The sequence below is a fragment of the Talpa occidentalis genome, unplaced genomic scaffold, assembly GCF_014898055.3.
Source record: "Talpa occidentalis isolate TD23 unplaced genomic scaffold, MPIMG_talOcc4v2.1 talOcc4.16, whole genome shotgun sequence".
In the NCBI taxonomy this organism is placed as follows: Eukaryota; Metazoa; Chordata; class Mammalia; order Eulipotyphla; family Talpidae; genus Talpa; species Talpa occidentalis.
This window is the reverse complement of record NW_023601653.1, coordinates 69,213,616-69,231,866: the sequence shown is the minus strand read 5'-3', so window position 1 is coordinate 69,231,866 and position 18,251 is coordinate 69,213,616. Positions and strand designations below refer to the sequence as shown.

The 18,251-nt window shown below is 47.2% G+C and overlaps 1 protein-coding gene across 1 annotated transcript in view; it reads left to right on the top strand.

The window, feature by feature from the left end:
• Positions 1 to 18,251, top strand: part of LOC119247043 (uncharacterized) — a 206,390-nt gene that overhangs the window by 26,934 nt on the left and 161,205 nt on the right. Inside the window, 6 exon segments of the mRNA XM_054696783.1 lie at positions 5,911 to 6,214; positions 8,696 to 9,004; positions 9,096 to 9,413; positions 11,227 to 11,319; positions 11,392 to 11,706; positions 12,616 to 12,930. Coding sequence (XP_054552758.1) covers positions 5,911 to 6,214; positions 8,696 to 9,004; positions 9,096 to 9,413; positions 11,227 to 11,319; positions 11,392 to 11,706; positions 12,616 to 12,930 — 1,654 coding nt within the window.

The window sequence follows — 18,251 nt, the reverse complement described above, 5'->3', positions numbered from 1 at the left end:
ACAGGGTTTCTATTGGCTCCGGAAGATGGCAAAGACAAGGGGGTGGGACTATATAAGCCCCTCCTGGGAGTGGGAGCCCCCAGTAAGGACTGAGGGCTTCTTTGTATATTTGGGGACACTGATAGCATGAGCTCGTAGCTGCCATGAATGGACACGTCTTTCTCCCAGGACTTGCTGTTCTCCTCTCCGCTGTCCTAGCGAGCGCCCAAGGTAAGCAGAGCTTCCCTCCCTAAGGTCAGCAGAGATACTGGATCAGTTTTCAGGCTCTGGGGGTGAGTCCTGGGATTGCAAAGGCAACTTCTCTCTGTTGACCATTTAGTTTTTTCCCACTGTGATCTTTAGTGACGGCGAATGTTCCTTTTTTTTCCTTGGGGGCTCTGCTTTTCAAGTTCAGCTGTGAGATGTTGCCCATATTAAAACCTTGTTGTCAGATTGACCAGAATCTGTGTTCAGTCCTCTCCAATAACATCTAAAACAATGAAAATGTCTGATGACTTCCCAATTTTCCTGTAATAGATTATGAGCGACTTCCTGAGGCTGCCTCTTTGAGATTCCTGCCTGCAGTCAGTACTGTGTCTCCCCAACATGATTCTCGGTTTCTACTCCTTTACCCTAAGGATGAGAGCGAGAGGGAGACAGAGACAGAGAGAGACAGAGAGAGAGATAGAGAGAAACAGAGAGAGAGAGAAAGCACCAGAGAGAGGGAGAGAAAGACAAAGAGAGAGAGCCAGAGAGAGAAAGAGAGAGAGAGAGAGAGAGAGAGAGAGAGAGAGAGAGAGAGAGAGAGAGAAAGACAGAGAGAGACAGACAGACATAGAGACAGAGAGAGACAGAGAGGTGAAAAGGGAAGTTCATAGTGCATGTGAAAGGTAAATGTGTGGCAGGAGCATGTCTGCCTGTAGAAGTACCTTTCTAGAAAGGAGTACATAGAATCACACTCTAGTCAGATGGCTGGATTGTGGTGGAAGTGGTAGTGGTGGTGATATGTATTTTGGTGTCTATGATGAGGGCAGATATGGATGCCTTTAAAGAAAACCCTCCCAATAGAAACTTTAATTACACCCCCAGATAACCTTGCACCTGTAATCTAAGTCCAAACTTGAGGTGATTTTTTTCTTCCCCACAAACCAACAGCCTAAACGTTTTTCTGCTTCACTGCCCTTTCCCCAGCACTGGGTGCTGACAGGACTCTGTCTCCCTGCCTGTGGTGTTTCCCTTCCTACCTGTTGGCTCCATGGTCCTCCACCCCAGGGGCAGCAGAAAATTGGGTGGACTGAGCCCCTGGGTGGACTGAGATGAGCACTGCAGGCAGAGGGCTGTGGCCTGTGAGACCAGGATGGGCCTCTCTTGGCCAGTGTTCCCTGCCTCATTGGGAACTCGATGGTGTCAGTGATATCCTAAGGGTCTGCTGTTGAGGAAGAGCCCTGAGCTTGTGAATGTCCTTCAGTGGGTTTTCTCCATGTAGTTCCCCCAAACTTGACATGGCATCTGCTCTCCCCTGGGTCCCTGACCAACAGCCCAAGATATCAGTGTTGAGCCCTGACTTGACAATGATCTGGCACATCCTGGTCAGCTTAGTCTGGTGTGGGCCTTGGGCCTGGCTGCTCTAGATGCTCCTTCCTCTCCACCCCTTCCAGGTTCCCTGTTTCCTCCTGTTTTAAGCCCCTTCACTCAGAAGTCTCCATCTCTTTTCTTTGGGAAATTCTCCTGTTAATAGGAGTCTGCTCCTCACTACATTTCTTGAAATTTCCATTCCTAGGGACGTGACCCTTTGTGAGGACAGCTGTCCCTTGCAGGCTTTGCAGGTTCTTAGGTGTAGAAGTACACTCTGAAAATGAAATATAAAATTGGTGCTGATTCCATTCTGGCCTCTGCAGCTGTGAGAGCAATGAGTACATTTACCAAGAAGAAATCACACTTCACTCTGACAAGCATGATTTCTCAGACAACATCTCATAAGAGTATATAACTCAAGCACAGGCTCACATAGTAAGGCATCAGTGCACACGAGTTGCCCCATTTCCTTGTTTAATTGCAGCCCTGGTGCCAGGTGCCAAAGAGCACTGACTCTTCCCTGAGCTCAGTGCATGCAGCAGGACCTGCCGCTCCCTGTCACCCTTTCTGAATGTGAAGTCCCTGCTTTAATAGAGGCTTGTCTCATAGAACAGAGTCACAGAAATATTTTGGATTTATCTTCCTGTTCTCCTACTGTTTTTCATCTGGTCTAAAGGATACTCATCCAATGTGTGTTTTAACCATGTTCCACAGTATATTTATTTTCCCATCAATTCATTTTCAACTTTCTTTGTCCTTGTATGTTAGACAGGTAACATTTACTTGAATTTTGTTGTTTTATCTTGATTTGCTTTTATTTTTTAAAAGATTTATTTATTTATGCATACAAGAACTGGGGTACAGGCCAGAGGTGCGGAGGGGCGGGTGAGAGGACTCACCAGAGACAGAGTGGGAAACAGAGAGGCAGACAGACTGAAATACACTGCTGAGGGGAGCAGCTGGTGAGAGAGGAGAGGGCTGTTCCATGTGGGTTGCTCACTGGCAGGCTGGGGCTCAAACTCCTGCTGCAGAAGCTGCGGATTGCTTCATGATGCTGTGCTTAACCCCTTGCACCACCAGGGAGGCCCTTGATTTGCTTTTAGTTGAAGTATCTGATCCATTTACTTTAAACAAGTGCTGATGTTGTTAATATGTACCATTTACTCTTAACTGACTCACCAGCTCTACATGCCCTTTCCATTTTTAGGCTTTTTTTTTTTTTTTTAAAGATTTATTTATTTATTTATTTATACATGCACTGGGTACAGTCAGAAGCGCTGGAGGATGAGAGAATTCACCAGGGTCAGAGCGGGGAGCAGAGCAGGCAGAAGGACCGAAGTACACTGCTGAGGGGAGCAGCGGGCGGCAGGAGAGGTCTGCGCGCCATGTGGGACCCTCCTCCGGTGGCCGGGGAGCAGCTGGGGATTGAACCGGCACTGCAGAGGCTGCGGGCAGCTTTGCAACCCAGCGTTCAACCGCTGCGCCACCGGGGAGGACCTAGGCCTTTTTTTAAAATTAAACAATGATACTCCTCTTTTTCTATGATTTTTATGAGCTTTACAAGGTGTCAGGGTTCTCATATCTTCCTTGGTATTCTCTGAGCTTCTTGAAAATGTGAGTTATAGCTTTCATCCATTTTTTAAAAATTGTCAGCCATTATCTCTTCAAATATTACTTCACTGTTCTCTGTCTCTGTCTGTCCTCTTCCTCAGCTGGCAAATGTTACTTTGATATCTTTAATATATTTACAATTCTATGTTCTTGTCTTCTCCCACCCTTTTTTTTTCACTAAATTCATGAATCATAGTTAAAACTCATCTGCCATGTGTGTTTCTAACTTCTCTTATATTGCTTTCCTTTTCACTATGTCATGTGAGCCCATCTTTCTACATGCCATGTTACTTCGTATTTAATATTAAAAATTGTGTGATAAAATAGGAAACTCCAGATCTTTTCTGTAACCTGGAAGCATCATCTTCTGTTCAGCTAGGCAGGTGGGGCTGGGACTGCTGAGCACCCAGATATTTAACTGTAACCCAGACCTGAGCTTGAACAAGCATCGCTGGCAGTTTGGGTGACAGTCTACCTCTGCCTATCTTTGTGCCTATGGCAAGGGCATTCTGGGAACTCAGAATTCAGCTGAGAGCCTGGATATTTTGGTAGCTCAGCACCAAGAGAACAAAGGACTAGCCACTCTGCTTTCCAAGAGTTTTGACATAGCCTTTGACCTCCTGTCCTGAACAACATGCACACTGGGCAAATATTTGCAAGCAAACCTGCTCTATGGGCATGGCCCTCAGGAATATCTATATCACACTTGATGCCAGCGCTTACTCTAAGTCGGTCATGGAATGGAGAATAAAACCTACAACTCCCCCATTTTTTATTATATTTATTTTTTATTTTATTTTTATAAGTTCTAGGTTTTATTCTCTATTTCATCCTTAAATTGCAATAATGACACATTATTGAACTTCTCAGTGTTATTTTTTATATATAAAATGGAGAAAATAATAACACAGCAAGTGTATTTGACAGAAAAGTCAATTCTGTTTTTTTTTAAAGAATTATTTATTTATTTATACAAGCACTGGGTACAGTCAGAGGCACGGGAGGGTGAGAAAATTCACCAGAGCCAGAGTGGGGAACAGAACAGACTGACGAAATACACTGCTGAGGGGAGCAGCGGGTGCTGCAGGAGAGGTCTGAGCACCATGTGGGACCCTCGCCGGTGGCCGGGGATGGAACCGGCATTGAAGAGGCTGCGGGCAGCTTTGCAGCCCAGCACTCAACTGCTGCCCCACCAGGGAGGCCCTCAAATCTGTTTGAGTTTTTTCAGCTCAGGAATATAACCTGATTCTATCTGTGGTGGGGTTAGAGATACATTATATTTCTCCTAAACACTGAATAACTCCAAATTTTGAATAATAGCAATTCCTGACATGAAGTTCAAGTAGAGATTATACTGTTTCGGGGAAGAAGCAGATGTGTGATGCCCAGTGTCTCAGGCCAAGTTAGTCTCAAACACCATCTCTCATGTGAGGTGGCCCCATCTACTCAAAGAGAAGTTCATTCTGGAGGCTATGTTAGGGGGAAAGGATGTCCTGAGATAATCTCATACAGGCTTTGTGGACTCCACCCCCACTCCAGACTAAAGCCATCAGGACATTGGGAAAGACAAATCCCATCACCACCAAGGGGAGGGTGGCTGGGACCTGAGGGTGGAGTTGGGCAGCCAGGTTGGATATAAAAACCAAACACGTGGGCCTTGTTCTCTCTCTGGCTCACGATCGCTCGCCTCCTGGCTTCACCGCTCCTGGCTGGCGGCCAGCTCTCAGAGCGCCATTTTGGGATTCCTGATCGGCGGATCGGGTAGGACTCATTTAAAACTTTGTCTCCCACTTTTCTCCCAGAGCTGTACATTTCCTCATTTCCCTTTCCCTTGTAAATAAACCTTTTATTAACCTTTCACGTGTGCCTGCAGTAGAGCATTGATAAGTCCTTTTAAGCGCGCGGGTGAGGACCCACAGTCAGGCACCCCGTTTTGTATCGGGGCTGCTCTACAACAGTTTGGCGCCCAACGTGGGACTTTGTCTCCCACTTTTCTCCCAGAGCTGTACATTTCCTCATTTCCCTTTCCCTTGTAAATAAACCTTTTATTAACCTTTCACGTGTGCCTGCAGTAGAGCATTGATAAGTCCTTTTAAGCGCGCGGGTGAGGACCCACAGTCAGGCACCCCGTTTTGTATCGGGGCTGCTCTACAACAGCTAGACCCATAAATGAAATATTCTGGGCAAATACATGGCCTGTCTCATGGTCTTTAATTTTTCAGCTGTGAGTGACGCTAGCAAGAGCAGCTCAGAATGGAACGGGTCTCCTGGCTGCCTCCAGAGGATTCTGATAAGCTCCCAACAGTTCCCTTTAATTCAATAGCATGGAAATGGGTATAATTTATAAGGAATCCACCAGCTACAAGCCCTCTACAGCCACTCTGCACTCATTTAGCTGTTCAGGGCAGAGATTCTGACATTTCGGGACACCTTGTCAGATGCCATGTAGACTCTACATTAGGGTTACTCTGACTGGACCTGGTCACACCTGCTCTCTCAGACTGCTCACTAGTTGTTTTCAGCTCCATTTCTCCTGTTCTATCCTATTTTCAACTCTAATGTGCTGCTTGTCGCTATAGGAGACCAGGTGCTGCTGAGTGCAAGCACTGTGTCTCCACCAGCAGGCTCTGCATCCTCAGAGTGGGACACTGCCATTTGCTCAGGTCAAGGGCCGACCAGGGGAAGCCTTCCTCTTCCAGGTTACATGGCCCCACCCCCACGACTCTCTCCTCAGACAGCCCGCAGCTCCGCCTGGTGGATGGAGGCCATCACTGCGCCGGCAGAGTGGAGATCCTTCACCAGGGCTCCTGGGGCACCATCTGTGAGGATGGCTGGGACCTGCCTGATGCCCACGTGGTGTGCAGACAGCTAGACTGTGGAGAGGCGCTGGAGGCCACAGTCTCTGCTCACTTCGGGCAGGGATCAGGGCCCATCTGGCTGGACAATCTGCAGTGCACAGGAAAGGAGTCCCATGTGTGGAAGTGCCAGTCCCAGGGCTGGGGGGAACACAACTGCAAACATATCGAGGATGCAGGAGTCATCTGCTCAGGTATGGTCAGTGCATTTTCAGGGGCTGAGGGAATGGAAAGTTCCTAGGAGGCTGGTGTCTGTTGGGACAGCAGAGATAGATGGCTGGAGAGGTCTGAGACACATCCCATCTCTCCATAGTCCTGAGGGCACAAAGCTTCTGTGAATGATGAGCGTCCTTTACTCCTATAGAAACTGCTCATCCTTCCTTCTGCATTGGTCTTACCTGACAAAAGAACTTAATCTATTATCATCCTGATTAAAACCTACTCATGATTCTTTCATAATTTACTTTTTGTAAGAGTAAACTTATGTAAATCTCCATACTAACTCCTTCTCTACAGTGAACTGGTCTTCGGCAGTCCCCAAAGCAGCTACATCAGGAGGCCAGAGTGTGCCAACTCAGTAATCCTGAACCAGTCACTCCCCTGACAGAACCTCCCTGGGTTCTGCTTCTCTGGCCTAAATAAGGACAAAGAGCTTGAGCATCTCCAATAATATTTGCATCTCTTTAAACACATTGATATTTTAAAAAATTATTTATTTATGTATGTTTTGCATCATTGTTCATTTTTAAACAATGTTTGCTTCCTCCCACCACTCAGGTGTAGTCCCCATACAATTTCCCCCACCAGTTCACCCATGCACCATCACCACAATTCCGTGTGCTCCTCCCTCCCTCCTTCTGACCCCCCCCCACCCCGCAGGATGTCTCTGGTTTATAATTGTCTGTTTTTGTTTTGTTGTGTTTGTATTGGTACGAGTTTTCCCCCCATATCTTATTTGGTTTCCCTGTATTCCTCCTGTAAGTGAAACCATTCGATGTTTTTCTTTTTCCTTCTGACTTATTTCACTAAGCATAATTCCTTCTAGCTCATCCATGTTGCTGAAAATGGCATTAGTTTATCTTTTTCGATTGCTCAATGGTATTCCATTGTGAAGGTATGCCACATCTTCTTGATCCAGTCATCTATTTTTGGGCATTTGGGTTATTTCCAGGTTTTACCTATTGTAAATAGTACTGCAATAAACATAGGGGTACATGTATTCTTTTGAATCAATATTTTTGTGTCCTTCAGGTAGATCCCTAGGAATGGAATTGCTGGGTCATGTGGTAGCTCCATTTTTGGTACACTGAGGAGCCTCTATACAGCTTTCCATATTGCTTAAAACAGTTTACACTCCCACCAGCAATGCAGGAGAGTTCCTTTTTCACCGCATTCTTGCCAACATTTGTTGTTGCTAGTTTTTTTGATATGTGCCATTCTTACTGGTGTAAGGTGGTATTTCAGTGTGGTTTTGATTTGCATTTCCTTGATGATAAGGGATGTTGAACATTTTTTCATATGCATGTTGGCCATTTGCATTTCCAGGAGAAGTTTCTTTTAAGTTCTTCTGCCTATTTCTTGTCTGGATTGTTTACTTTGTTTTTGTTGAGTCTGTGAGTTCTTTGTATATCTTTGTGATCAGTCCCTTATTGTTGTATGGAGTACAATGAATTTTTCCCAATCAGTGGGGTGTCTCTTTGTTTTTGTTAATGTCTCTTTTGTAAACACATTGATATTTATCAATAAAAGTGCCATACATTTTTCAGTGTGGGTCTGGGTGCCTCTGATCCTTCTGATTGAGGTAACAGTGTGTCCGCATCTCTTCAAATTTATGACCACATGTGAGCCCAGTTCTCTACAGTGCACATTGCAAATATAATGGGGTTTTTTTATCTTCAGTTTTCCTTATGTTGTTCTTTGTGTGGTGTTAGGTTAAATAGATTAATTCCAACCTCAGTGGCTCTTGGTAAAACTGTTTTTTTTCCCCCTGCCATTTCACCTGGTTAGGCAGATTTTTAGAACCTTATCCTGACCTTTCATTTAAAGGTCAGATCAGTAGCAATGATATCCAGTAAATAGACAAGGAGCTGGACAGGTGCTGTCAGTGAGAGCCCAGTCTTCACCCTGACATTTCACCCACTCTCTTCAGAGGGGTGCATCAGGAAGTGAGGTTCTTCCCTGGACCTCAGTTGTGTAGAAACTGCATGTATATTCCAATAAATACACAAATGACACCAAACTATTGGCCGTTTTCATGTAGTGAGCTAAATTCTATTTACCTTGGATGAACATTGATGAATTATTGGAATATTAAAATGCTACTTCTCACTAACAATACCAGTCTTTCCCACATATTAAAATGTTCCTATCAAACTGATGCCATTTACTGCAGCATGAATGGAGCTGGAAGGGATTGTGCTAAGGGAAATAATTCAGAAGGAAAAAGATATCTATCTGATGGCTTCACTTACATATGGAATATAGAAAAACCATAAAAAGGGTCACAGAAATGAGGAAACTTGAAAACTGACCATAGATGTGAGGTCACAGGATGAGAGGGGGAGAGAGGGTAAAAACAATGGCAGGAAGAGACAAGGGTCTATATGCTGGTGCATGGGTGATTTGGTGGTGGAACTATGGGGTCATGAACACTCACTCACTTTTGTTTTCTCTAGGATTTGTGCGTCTGGCTGGAGGGGATGGGCCCTGCTCAGGGCGAGTGGAAATGCTTTCCAGAGGAGAATGGACTCCAGTGTCTGACGGGAACTTCACATCCCCCACTGCCCAGGTCATCTGTGCAGAGCTGGGGTGTGGCAAGGCTGCGTCTGTCCTGTGGGGCATGCCCTTCAGAGAGTCAGATGGACGGGTCTTTGCTGAAGAGTTCTGGTGTGAGGGGCAGGAGCCAGAGCTCTGGTTGTGCCCCAGGGTGCCCTGTCCTGGAGGCACCTGCCACTACAGCGGGACTGTTCACCTTGTCTGCTCAGGTGAGACCTGAGCAGGATTCACCCTCCCTGCCTATTATGTTGGGGTTAAAAACACATGAACTTTGGCTGAAACCCTGTCCTCTCCTCCCAGCATACACAGAAGTGCGACTCATGAGTGATGGCAGCTCTCAGTGTGAGGGACAGGTGGAGATGAGTATTTCTGGACGCTGGAGAACGCTCTGCGCCTCCCACTGGAGTCTGGCCAATGCCCATGTTGTGTGTCATCAGTTTGGCTGTGGAGTGGCCCTGTCCACCCTCAAAGGAGCACACTCTAGGAGAGGAGCTGACCAGGTCTGGAGGGGCCGATTTCACTGCTCAGGGGCTGAGTCCTCCTTGTGGAACTGCTCTGTGACTGCCCTGGGTGCTCCTGACTGCGGCCCTGGAAACACAGTCTCTGTGATCTGCTCAGGTGAGAGAGGGCCACTAACTGGACTCAGGGTGCTCTGGCCCCTCAGAGCGGGGCATGTGGGAAAACTGGTTCGTGAGTGAGGAGTGGGTTACGGAGATATAAGTATTTGTGAAAATGTACCCCATGTACTCTAAGTGTTGGTGTTTCATTGTAGGAGAAGTACATTTTAATACAGTTTAATTTTTTTTTACCAGTTTTCTTTTGTTTCTAGATTAATTCTCTGTGGTCAATAGCAATGATTTTTATGACTTTCTCTTACTTTTTCCTTTGAAAAACATTTGGAACTCATTTACCATAACATACAATCAGTTCTGATAAATGACCTACATGCTCTTAAGAATAAAATGTAGTCTTTTGTTTTGAGTTGCAGGTTTTACAAATCATACAATTCAGATTTCCCAAATACCTACTGACAGATTTTCTCTCAGCACTGAGATACATCTTTCATTTTTGGCTTCTGAATACACAATTTTCAAAATATGATCATGGAAAGCAATCATTTTGTTTTCGTATTTTCAATCTCATTTTCTTCATTCCTTAATCCCTCAACATAGTTCCTCCTAGCCCATCAGCCTTTGGTAATAAATCCTTCTTATTTCTTCCTACTGCCTTGATTCCAAAGGAACAAGTCTGAGCTCCTGTGAATGAAGATGTTCTCAACATCTATGCACACATCCTGCAGACACACATTTTAAGTTCAGTGTAGGAGAAGCTTAATTGATGAAAAGCATTTCTCTTCCTTTTTAGGTCTCATGATAAGTGTCCTGGCTACTATTGCTATGTTACCAATTTTCCCCAAAAACTTAGAAACAGAAACAAAAATGCATTTTATTTTGCTGTGATTTTTGGGTCAGGAATTTGGGGAAGCTCAGTGGCAGTTCCCTCTGGCAGTTTCACATAGCTGAAGTTAATTGGGCTGAAGTCATGCCAGAGCTCCCTTAACTGGGAACCCAGGATGCTCAGTGACTGGATGGCAGACCCCCTGCCTGTGGCGCTCCCCAAGACAGGCTCAGCAGAGCAGCTCCCCTAAAGCAAATGTCCTCAGAGGGCCTGAGGAGTCTGCACAACTTTTCTGTCCTAGCGCAGGAAATCAGCTGTTTTTCCTCCACTGCATCACGTTGCCTTCAAGAAAGTCATGAAGATCAGTGAGATGCAAGGGAATGAGGCAAAGACCTCACTGCTCAGTGGACACCTTAACAAATAATTCTGTGGATGTGTTTAAACAGCACTATTACAGCCTCACTGTGATAGTGAATTTTTATAGCCCACATTTCCTTCTTTCATTTGTGTATTTAAGAATCTAAAACTTCATAAATTTGTGACTTAAACCTTTTACCATATCTGTTGTGCTCCTTTTCATGTTGTCTGTTGTTTCATCCCGCAATCTTCCTTATATTCTCCTCTGATCTTCCACTTTACTCCCCTGCTTCCAAATCTCTGCTGAGGTTTTCAGAGTCACATCTATACTGTTGAATTGAGTAAGGTCTCAAGAGGAAATAGGCTCAACCCTGCTCTTTGCTTCTATCTGAGCATCTGGCTCCAAAATGCTCTCTGTCCTAGAAGCAACCCTTCAACGCTATTGCCATATTCCCACTTTTCTAAATTCATTCTCAGTGATTCTCAGTATTTGTCTTAAAAACAGAAATATTGGTTTTTTGGGGCACAATTTCATGCAGAAAGTGAACAGTAAAATAATGATGCCATGAGTGTTTAGTTAAAGTGTTCATTCAGCTCTCTCCACTAGGTTATCATCTAGTTTAATTCAGTTTTCTGCTCTTCAACCCACTAACCCTCTGACCTTGCTGCTCTGCAGGAAACCAGACCCAGGTGCTGCCCCTGTGCACCCACTCCCCGTCTCCACCAGCAGGCTCTGCAGCCTCAGAGGAGGGCACAGCCAACTGCTCAGGTGAGGGCCTTCCAGGACCAGGAAAGCTTCTCCTTGAAGGTGAGAACCCCCTTGACCTGACTCTCTCCGCAGACAGCACACAGCTCCGCCTGGTGGACGGAGGCCATCCCTGCGCCGGCAGAGTGGAGATCCTTCACCAGGGCTCCTGGGGCACCATCTGTGATGATGGCTGGGATCTGCGTGATGCCCACGTGGTGTGCAGACAGCTGGGCTGTGGGGAGGCCCTCAACGCCACGGTCTCTGCTCACTTCGGTGAGGGATCGGGGCCCATCTGGCTGGAGGAGCTGCAGTGCACAGGAAATGAGTCCCAGGTGTGGAAGTGCCCATCCCTGGGCTGGGGGCACCATGACTGCAGGCACAAGGAGGACGCTGGGGTCATCTGCTCAGGTCTGCACTGCACATTGTCCAGGGTTTGGGGGCATATTGTGTGGGTGTGAGGGAGATACTGAGCACAGAGTCTGAAAAAGAAGAGGGGTGCAAGCTTCCTCCAGAGTGTCTGACTCTCTAGCACATATGAGGATTAGGTGTCTCTTTCTTTCCTGTGGCACCTGAGGGCCTGGTCCTTCCTTCTCAGCAACATCTCCTGATGGAGCCACGACGTACAGTTTTCATTTGCAAGCAGGGCTCACTCTTCAGTGTCCTATAATATAGAATCTTGATCCACTGTACTGGTTTCTACTTCTTGTAACAAATTTCCACATAATTAGTGGTTAAAGCAACTTATATTTATCATTATACAGTCTTGTAGGTTAGAAGACCAACACCATCTCACTGGGTTAAAATCAAGGTGTGAGCAGGGCTGCATCACTTCTAAGTCCTGGGGAAGAATCAGTCCCAAGCCTCTAGAACCTGTCTGCACTTCTCAGCAGAGCCCCCTTCCTTGTTCATCAGAATAGCAGTGTTACACATCTCTCATCATTCTCCATAATCACCTCTCTCTCTCTAACCAAAAGCACTTTTACAAACAGTGAGTCCCACATGAGATTACACTTGGCTCACATGGTTAATCCTCAGTGTTTAGGTTAATCTCACCTTTCCAAGGCTTTCTCTTAGTCCCATCTGCATAGTATCTTTTTGTGCAAGGTCTCATATGCACATGTTAGGTGATGATATGCAGTTTCCAGGGATCATGATGCAGACATCTTTGGTGGGGTTATTCTGCCCCCACCCCATTATCACACCTGCTTTAGCAGTCTATAGTTTTGTCTGGAAGCAGCATCAGTGTTTCTTCCCTGCAGAGAGCCCAGAGCGCCTAGTGCCCTGCTCATGGTGCCTGTCTCCCCCTTTCTCTTTCAGAGTTCCTGGCCCTCAGGGTGGTGAGCGAGGACCAGGACTGTGCTGGGTGGCTGGAAGTTTTCTACAACGGGACCTGGGGCAGTGTGTGCAGCAGCCCGATGGATGCCACAACCTTGTCTGTGATCTGCAGACAGCTTGGATGTGGGGACAGCGGGACCCTCAACTCTTTGGTTGCTGTTAGGGAAGGGTCTAGACCCCGGTGGGTAGATGGAATCCGGTGTAGGAAAACTGATGCCTCTCTCTGGCAGTGTCCTTCTGACCCTTGGAAATACAGTTCGTGCTTTTCAGGAGAGGAAGCTTCTATCAAGTGTGCAGGTGACTGTTGTATGTGTCGGTTATCACCCCGTACGCTGTCGCTAGTGATGTTTATTTTCAAATCCAGCTCATGAGTTTGTTAGGTCTTTAAAATTAAGTTGCATAATTATTTAATCCCCATGTTTCAGTCCTGTTTTAGAGGAAAATATAAGGAAACTTGTGCTGACAGCAGTACATGTGAAAAATACCAGGTGATTTTATTGAACTTGTGGGGAGTGTGAATAATCCTCTAGTCAACATGTAAGGCTAGTGAATGAGGACTAGCTAAATGCTATGCTGAACACCTTGAAATAAGTGAGGCCCAGGTCCCCATGCTCTGTGTCTCATATGCTCCTGAATTTTTGCATCGAAATGCATCTGTACTCGTCAGACTCCTGGTCCGTCTGCTGGCAGAGAGTAAACCGTGTCTTGTAGAATCAAAATTACACTCCAGGTCAGAGGACAGAGAAGAGAGAATATATAATCTCTGCCTTCATGGAGCAGGAAATCCCAGGTTGAAAACTCTCCTTAGGCTGGAGGTCATTGCCATGAGGATTAGGAAATATGTGAAGGTGTACCTGGGGCCAGAGGAGAAGTCCTGCTTTGATGGAGATGAAGGATGAGAAAGAGTCCTGTCATGGAGGAGATGGGGAGATTTTCCTGGTCAGTGTAGTACTGGGTTTTGAGAAAATTCTGTCATGGCAAGAGGAGAAGGAAGATAGGGGGAGCGAGACGGGACCCTAGAAGGTAGAGCAGAGCGGAGACCTCCCAACCTCTCGTGGGCACCTGCAAGGAAACAGTTCTCTCAAGGAGGAATTGGTTAATCCTCTTCACTGTCACTGCTGAGAGGGCAGGGACCTTGGGTCTCCAGATCTTTCTTTTTGCTTTGCTCACTTCTTTTTTTTTTAATATAATTTGACTATTTTTTATTTTTAAAAGATATGTTTATTTATAAAAGCACTGGGCATAGTCAGAAGCGCGGGAGGGTGAAAGAATTCACCAGAGCCAGAATGGGGAACAGAACAGGCAGTCTGATGAAATACACTGCTTAGGGGTGCAGAGGGAGCATCTGGAGAGGTCTGTCGCACCATGTGGGACCCTCGCTGGTGGCCGGGGATTGAACCGGCACTGCAGAGGCTGCGGGCAGTTTTGCAGCCCAGCGCTCAACCACAGCGCCACCAGGGGACACCCTGCTTTGCTCTTCTAAGAGTGAACTGAATCCCAGTTTTCTGGTTGATCTGTTATGTAATTTTAAAAAAATAATTAATTTACTTATGCATAACAGAGCTGGGGTAAGGCTGAGGGGTGTGTGTGTGGGGGCAGGGGGAGGTGAGAGGAGTCACCAGAGACAGTGGGGAACAGAACAGGCAGATTGACCAGAGTACACTGCTGAGGGTTGCAGTGGGTGAGTCAGGAAAGGTCTGTGGCGTCCTGTGGGTAGCTTCCAGGCTGTCCAGGGATCAAACTCTTGCTGCAGTGGATGCAGATAGATTCATAGGTTGTGTCTTAACTCTTGTGCTACCAGAGAGGCCCCCTGTTATGTAATTTTTCCTTAAAAAAGTGTAAGTGGAGTGTTGAACATGAATTATTTCTGTGATTCTAGAGTTATTTTACAAATATCTTCTCTTTAGTACAACAGACCACTGATAGGATTTTGCATTTTTTATAGTAGTTTACTCATAAATAATAAAGGAACTATACTTCACTAGATTTTAGTCATCAGCGCGATTGATCAAGCCCCTCTGCCCAGTGCTTACAGCAGTTTCTACACTCATACGTGTTGAATGAAGGCCTGTGGGGCACCAGGCACTGAGCTAAGAGCAGGAGCACAGATGTGGGTCAGATGTGCTGGGTCTTTCCTCTAGCAGAGCTGCATCTGTGTGTGTGTTAGTTGTGGAGCATGGAGAGTGATACACAAGAGAAAGATAAATTAATTCAGCTGCTTCTATCAGACCTTCTTTGGGGGGCAAGAGCACCCCTCCTGTCGCTGACCCAATACTCTCTTTTTGCTTCCTCAGAAAAGAGGCCCAAGAGCTGTCCTTCTGCAGCCCCCTGCACAGGTACATCAGCTCCTCCCAGCTCCCCGTTGCCCCTGGGGCTCCTCCTCCAGCAGGGCCCTAACAGAGGGGTCCCCTGGCCTTGCAGACAGGGAGAAGCTGCGCCTGCGGGGAGGAGACAGCACGTGCTCGGGCCGCGTGGAGGTGTGGCACGCGGGGGCGTGGGGCACGGTGTGCGACGACTCCTGGGGCCTGGCCGAGGCCCACGTGGTGTGCGGGCAGCTGGGCTGTGGCTCGGCGCTGGATGCCCCGCGGGCGGCGGCCTTTGGCCCTGGAAATGGCAGCATCTGGCTGGACGAGGTGCGGTGCAGGGGCGGGGAGTCCTCCCTGTGGGAGTGCCCTGCGGCAACCTGGGGGCAGAGCGACTGCAAGCATGAGGAGGACGCTGGAGTGAGGTGCTCGGGTGAGTGGGCGACCCTGTTGGGGGCGATGAGGGGACTTGTGCTGGCAGCAAGAGGCTCTTTCTGGATTCACGTGCTGCTCTGGGCCTGGCAACCTGTGGCTCTTGCCTGATGGCTTGGAAGCTGTGAGAGAACAAGGTGCCAGAGTGGTAGGTGTGACCTGGGGCTTTCCCACCCAGCTCAGTAGATGACCCCTCTCTCCCTTTCTCTCCAGGTGAGAGGACAAGAATCCAGCCCAACCTTGGAAGTAAGCGGCTCTTCTTCTCTGAGTTGTAGATAGAGGCACACACACATTTTCAGGGATCTGTGCAGTAGCATCTACATAATTCTGGAAAATTAATCATATCAGCACAGGAAAGGCCCATGCTCAGGCGCTGCAGTCCTGTTACCTCTGGCAGCCATAATGCCCCAAAACTTCATCCACTTCACTTTATAAAAATCCCTTAGACACAGATGCAGAAGACAGCTGGCACATCTCAGGGCAGGATCTGTATGGGCACATCTTGGGCTCAGGCCCAGGCATTGGATCTGAGTGCTAACTTCATGGATGAGGACTCAGTGGAGGAGCAAGAAGGGCAAGTGGGGAAGGGCTCTCCTGGACCTACAACCCTCTCTTGACCTCACAACCCTCTTCTGTCCTCAGCCAGCAGATCAGACTCAGCTCCAGGCCTGGGCATCTTCTCCCTGCCTGGGATCGTCTGCATGGTCTTGGGGGCCCTTCTCTTCCTGGTCCTGGTCATCCTGGGGATTCAGCTGCACAGAGGGAGAGCAGAGCACCAAGGTGGGCCATGGGGATGCTAAAGGGAAGTCGTGGGGTGTTATTGAGCCAGTTATGATACCAAGGAAAGTGCCCCAGTTGTGTCCACCCTCACAGACTGGCAAAAAGCACCTTCTCTACAGTAGCCTTCAAGATTTGAGACAGCTGAATCCTTGGTTTAGTGTAAATCCTCTCAAAAATTATGACTTACTGTGGAAACAGTGTCAGTGGGAATTGGGTATAGGATCGCAATCAGTGTCAGGAAAGCTGTCTCTGTCCCACAGAGCTCAGGAAGGGGCTGTGGCAGCCCAGAGGGCACCCCCAGAGATGGGCCTGGGAAAACACCATGTGCCTTGCTTGTTGTATAAGGACTGTTTGCAGGACCTTTCTCTGACGTCGTACCATTTTCTGCCGTCTCACCTGCTTTGGAAGATGTCGTAGATGAAGCCTTGTACCAGAAGATTGATAACTATGCTCTACCAGAAAAGGAGGACCCTTTGGACAGCACAGGTGTGTCCCATGCCTCCCCACTGTTCTCGAGCTGACCATGGGATCCCTTCACATTTATAGACTCAGTCTCTCAGCCTCCTCCCAAAGTAGGAGCTCCCAGACCTCTCCCTACAAATCCGAAGCCCCATTTCTTCTGAACCTTGACGCCGGGCCGCCTACTATGGCAAAAGATTTCTGTCTGTGATGGTCTCCCCTCACCAGGAAACCTCTCTGAAGACTCAGCGACTCAGTTGCAATGTTACACAGGGGATGATGAGAAGAAGGGAGATCCTGGATCTACCCCAGGTAGGAGACACAGATTTTCCTTTTTTGTGGGGATGAGAAGCAGGAATCTCTTCTGAAGAGAACTTCTGTGATGAGGATGGGAGGATTCTCTTCTGTCTTCTTCCCAAAAACCTTTTGCTCGCTCTCCACTCTGTTACCTCACAAAGGAAAATATCAGACCTAGTTCTCCGTATCCACATCTACTTCTAATCAGTAGCAGCCATGCACCGAATTCTTATAGACACAAAGGGCATTTTTTCAGTAATATCTAAAATTGACATTCTGAGAATTTCCATGGTGAACATTGGGAAGTGTGGTTTACACAGGAGATGGTGTGATGTTGGCGGGTCATGTACATACTGAGACCCCAAAAATTGATTTTGCTAAGACTTAGAAAACATGGACTGGACCTCCCTAGTGGTGCAAGGGGTTAATCACAGCTCTGTGAAGCTGTCTTCAGCCTCTGCAGCATAAGTTCAATCCCTGTCCAGCCAAGGAGCTAACCCACATGGCACAGCAGACTTCTCCTGTCTCATCCATTGCTCCTGTCAGCAGTGTTTTCATAGATCCCCTGTGTTGCTCCCCACTCTGTCTCTGGTGAATCCTCTCACCCCCTGCACCTCTGGCCTGTACCCCAGTTCTTGTATGCATAAATTAAAAAAAAGAAAACCATGGACTTCTGTTGCTTGTACTTACCAGCCACTGGAAGCTCTTATTGACAAGGGACCTAAGAGAGGAGAATTTTCCTCCTAGATCTTCCCCAGATGGTGGTGATGTATAGCTCTGGGCATTAAACATGAGACATGTGAGAGGGATCCTGAAATTGGATCCTTAGATCAAAGCATCCTTAGATCAGTGGAGTGAAACCCAGGCCCCCTTTGGTGGCAGGTACTGAATTGTTCATATTATATTTACAGCTCCATAGCATGTGCTTGAATGTGTACCTAGTTTCATATTACCATAGCTTTTTTTATGATGCTTTCTGGTATGAGAGGCCATGTTAGGAAAGTGTACTAGGATATGTGGAAGAATCAAATAATTCTGAAAATAGTGAGATGAAATATATTTTGATCCCAGGGCCACAGACAGCCCTGGACTCTAGAGCTTATACGTGTCACCTGTTGGAATCTCTGCAGCAGAAGGGCCTGAGCACCCCGCAGTCCAGCCTCAGTCCTTGTCCATTTCCAGAGCCTCCGGGACAGGCTGTCAGAGCCACGGGAGATGGTTATGATGATGCTGAAGAGTTTCCTGTTCCTGAAATTCCAACTTCCCTAGGAATGAGTAGGAATCATTTTTTCCCAGAGGAGGAAGCTGATGCCGTGTATTCCCAGCCAGGTGAGTGTCAGCTCTGTC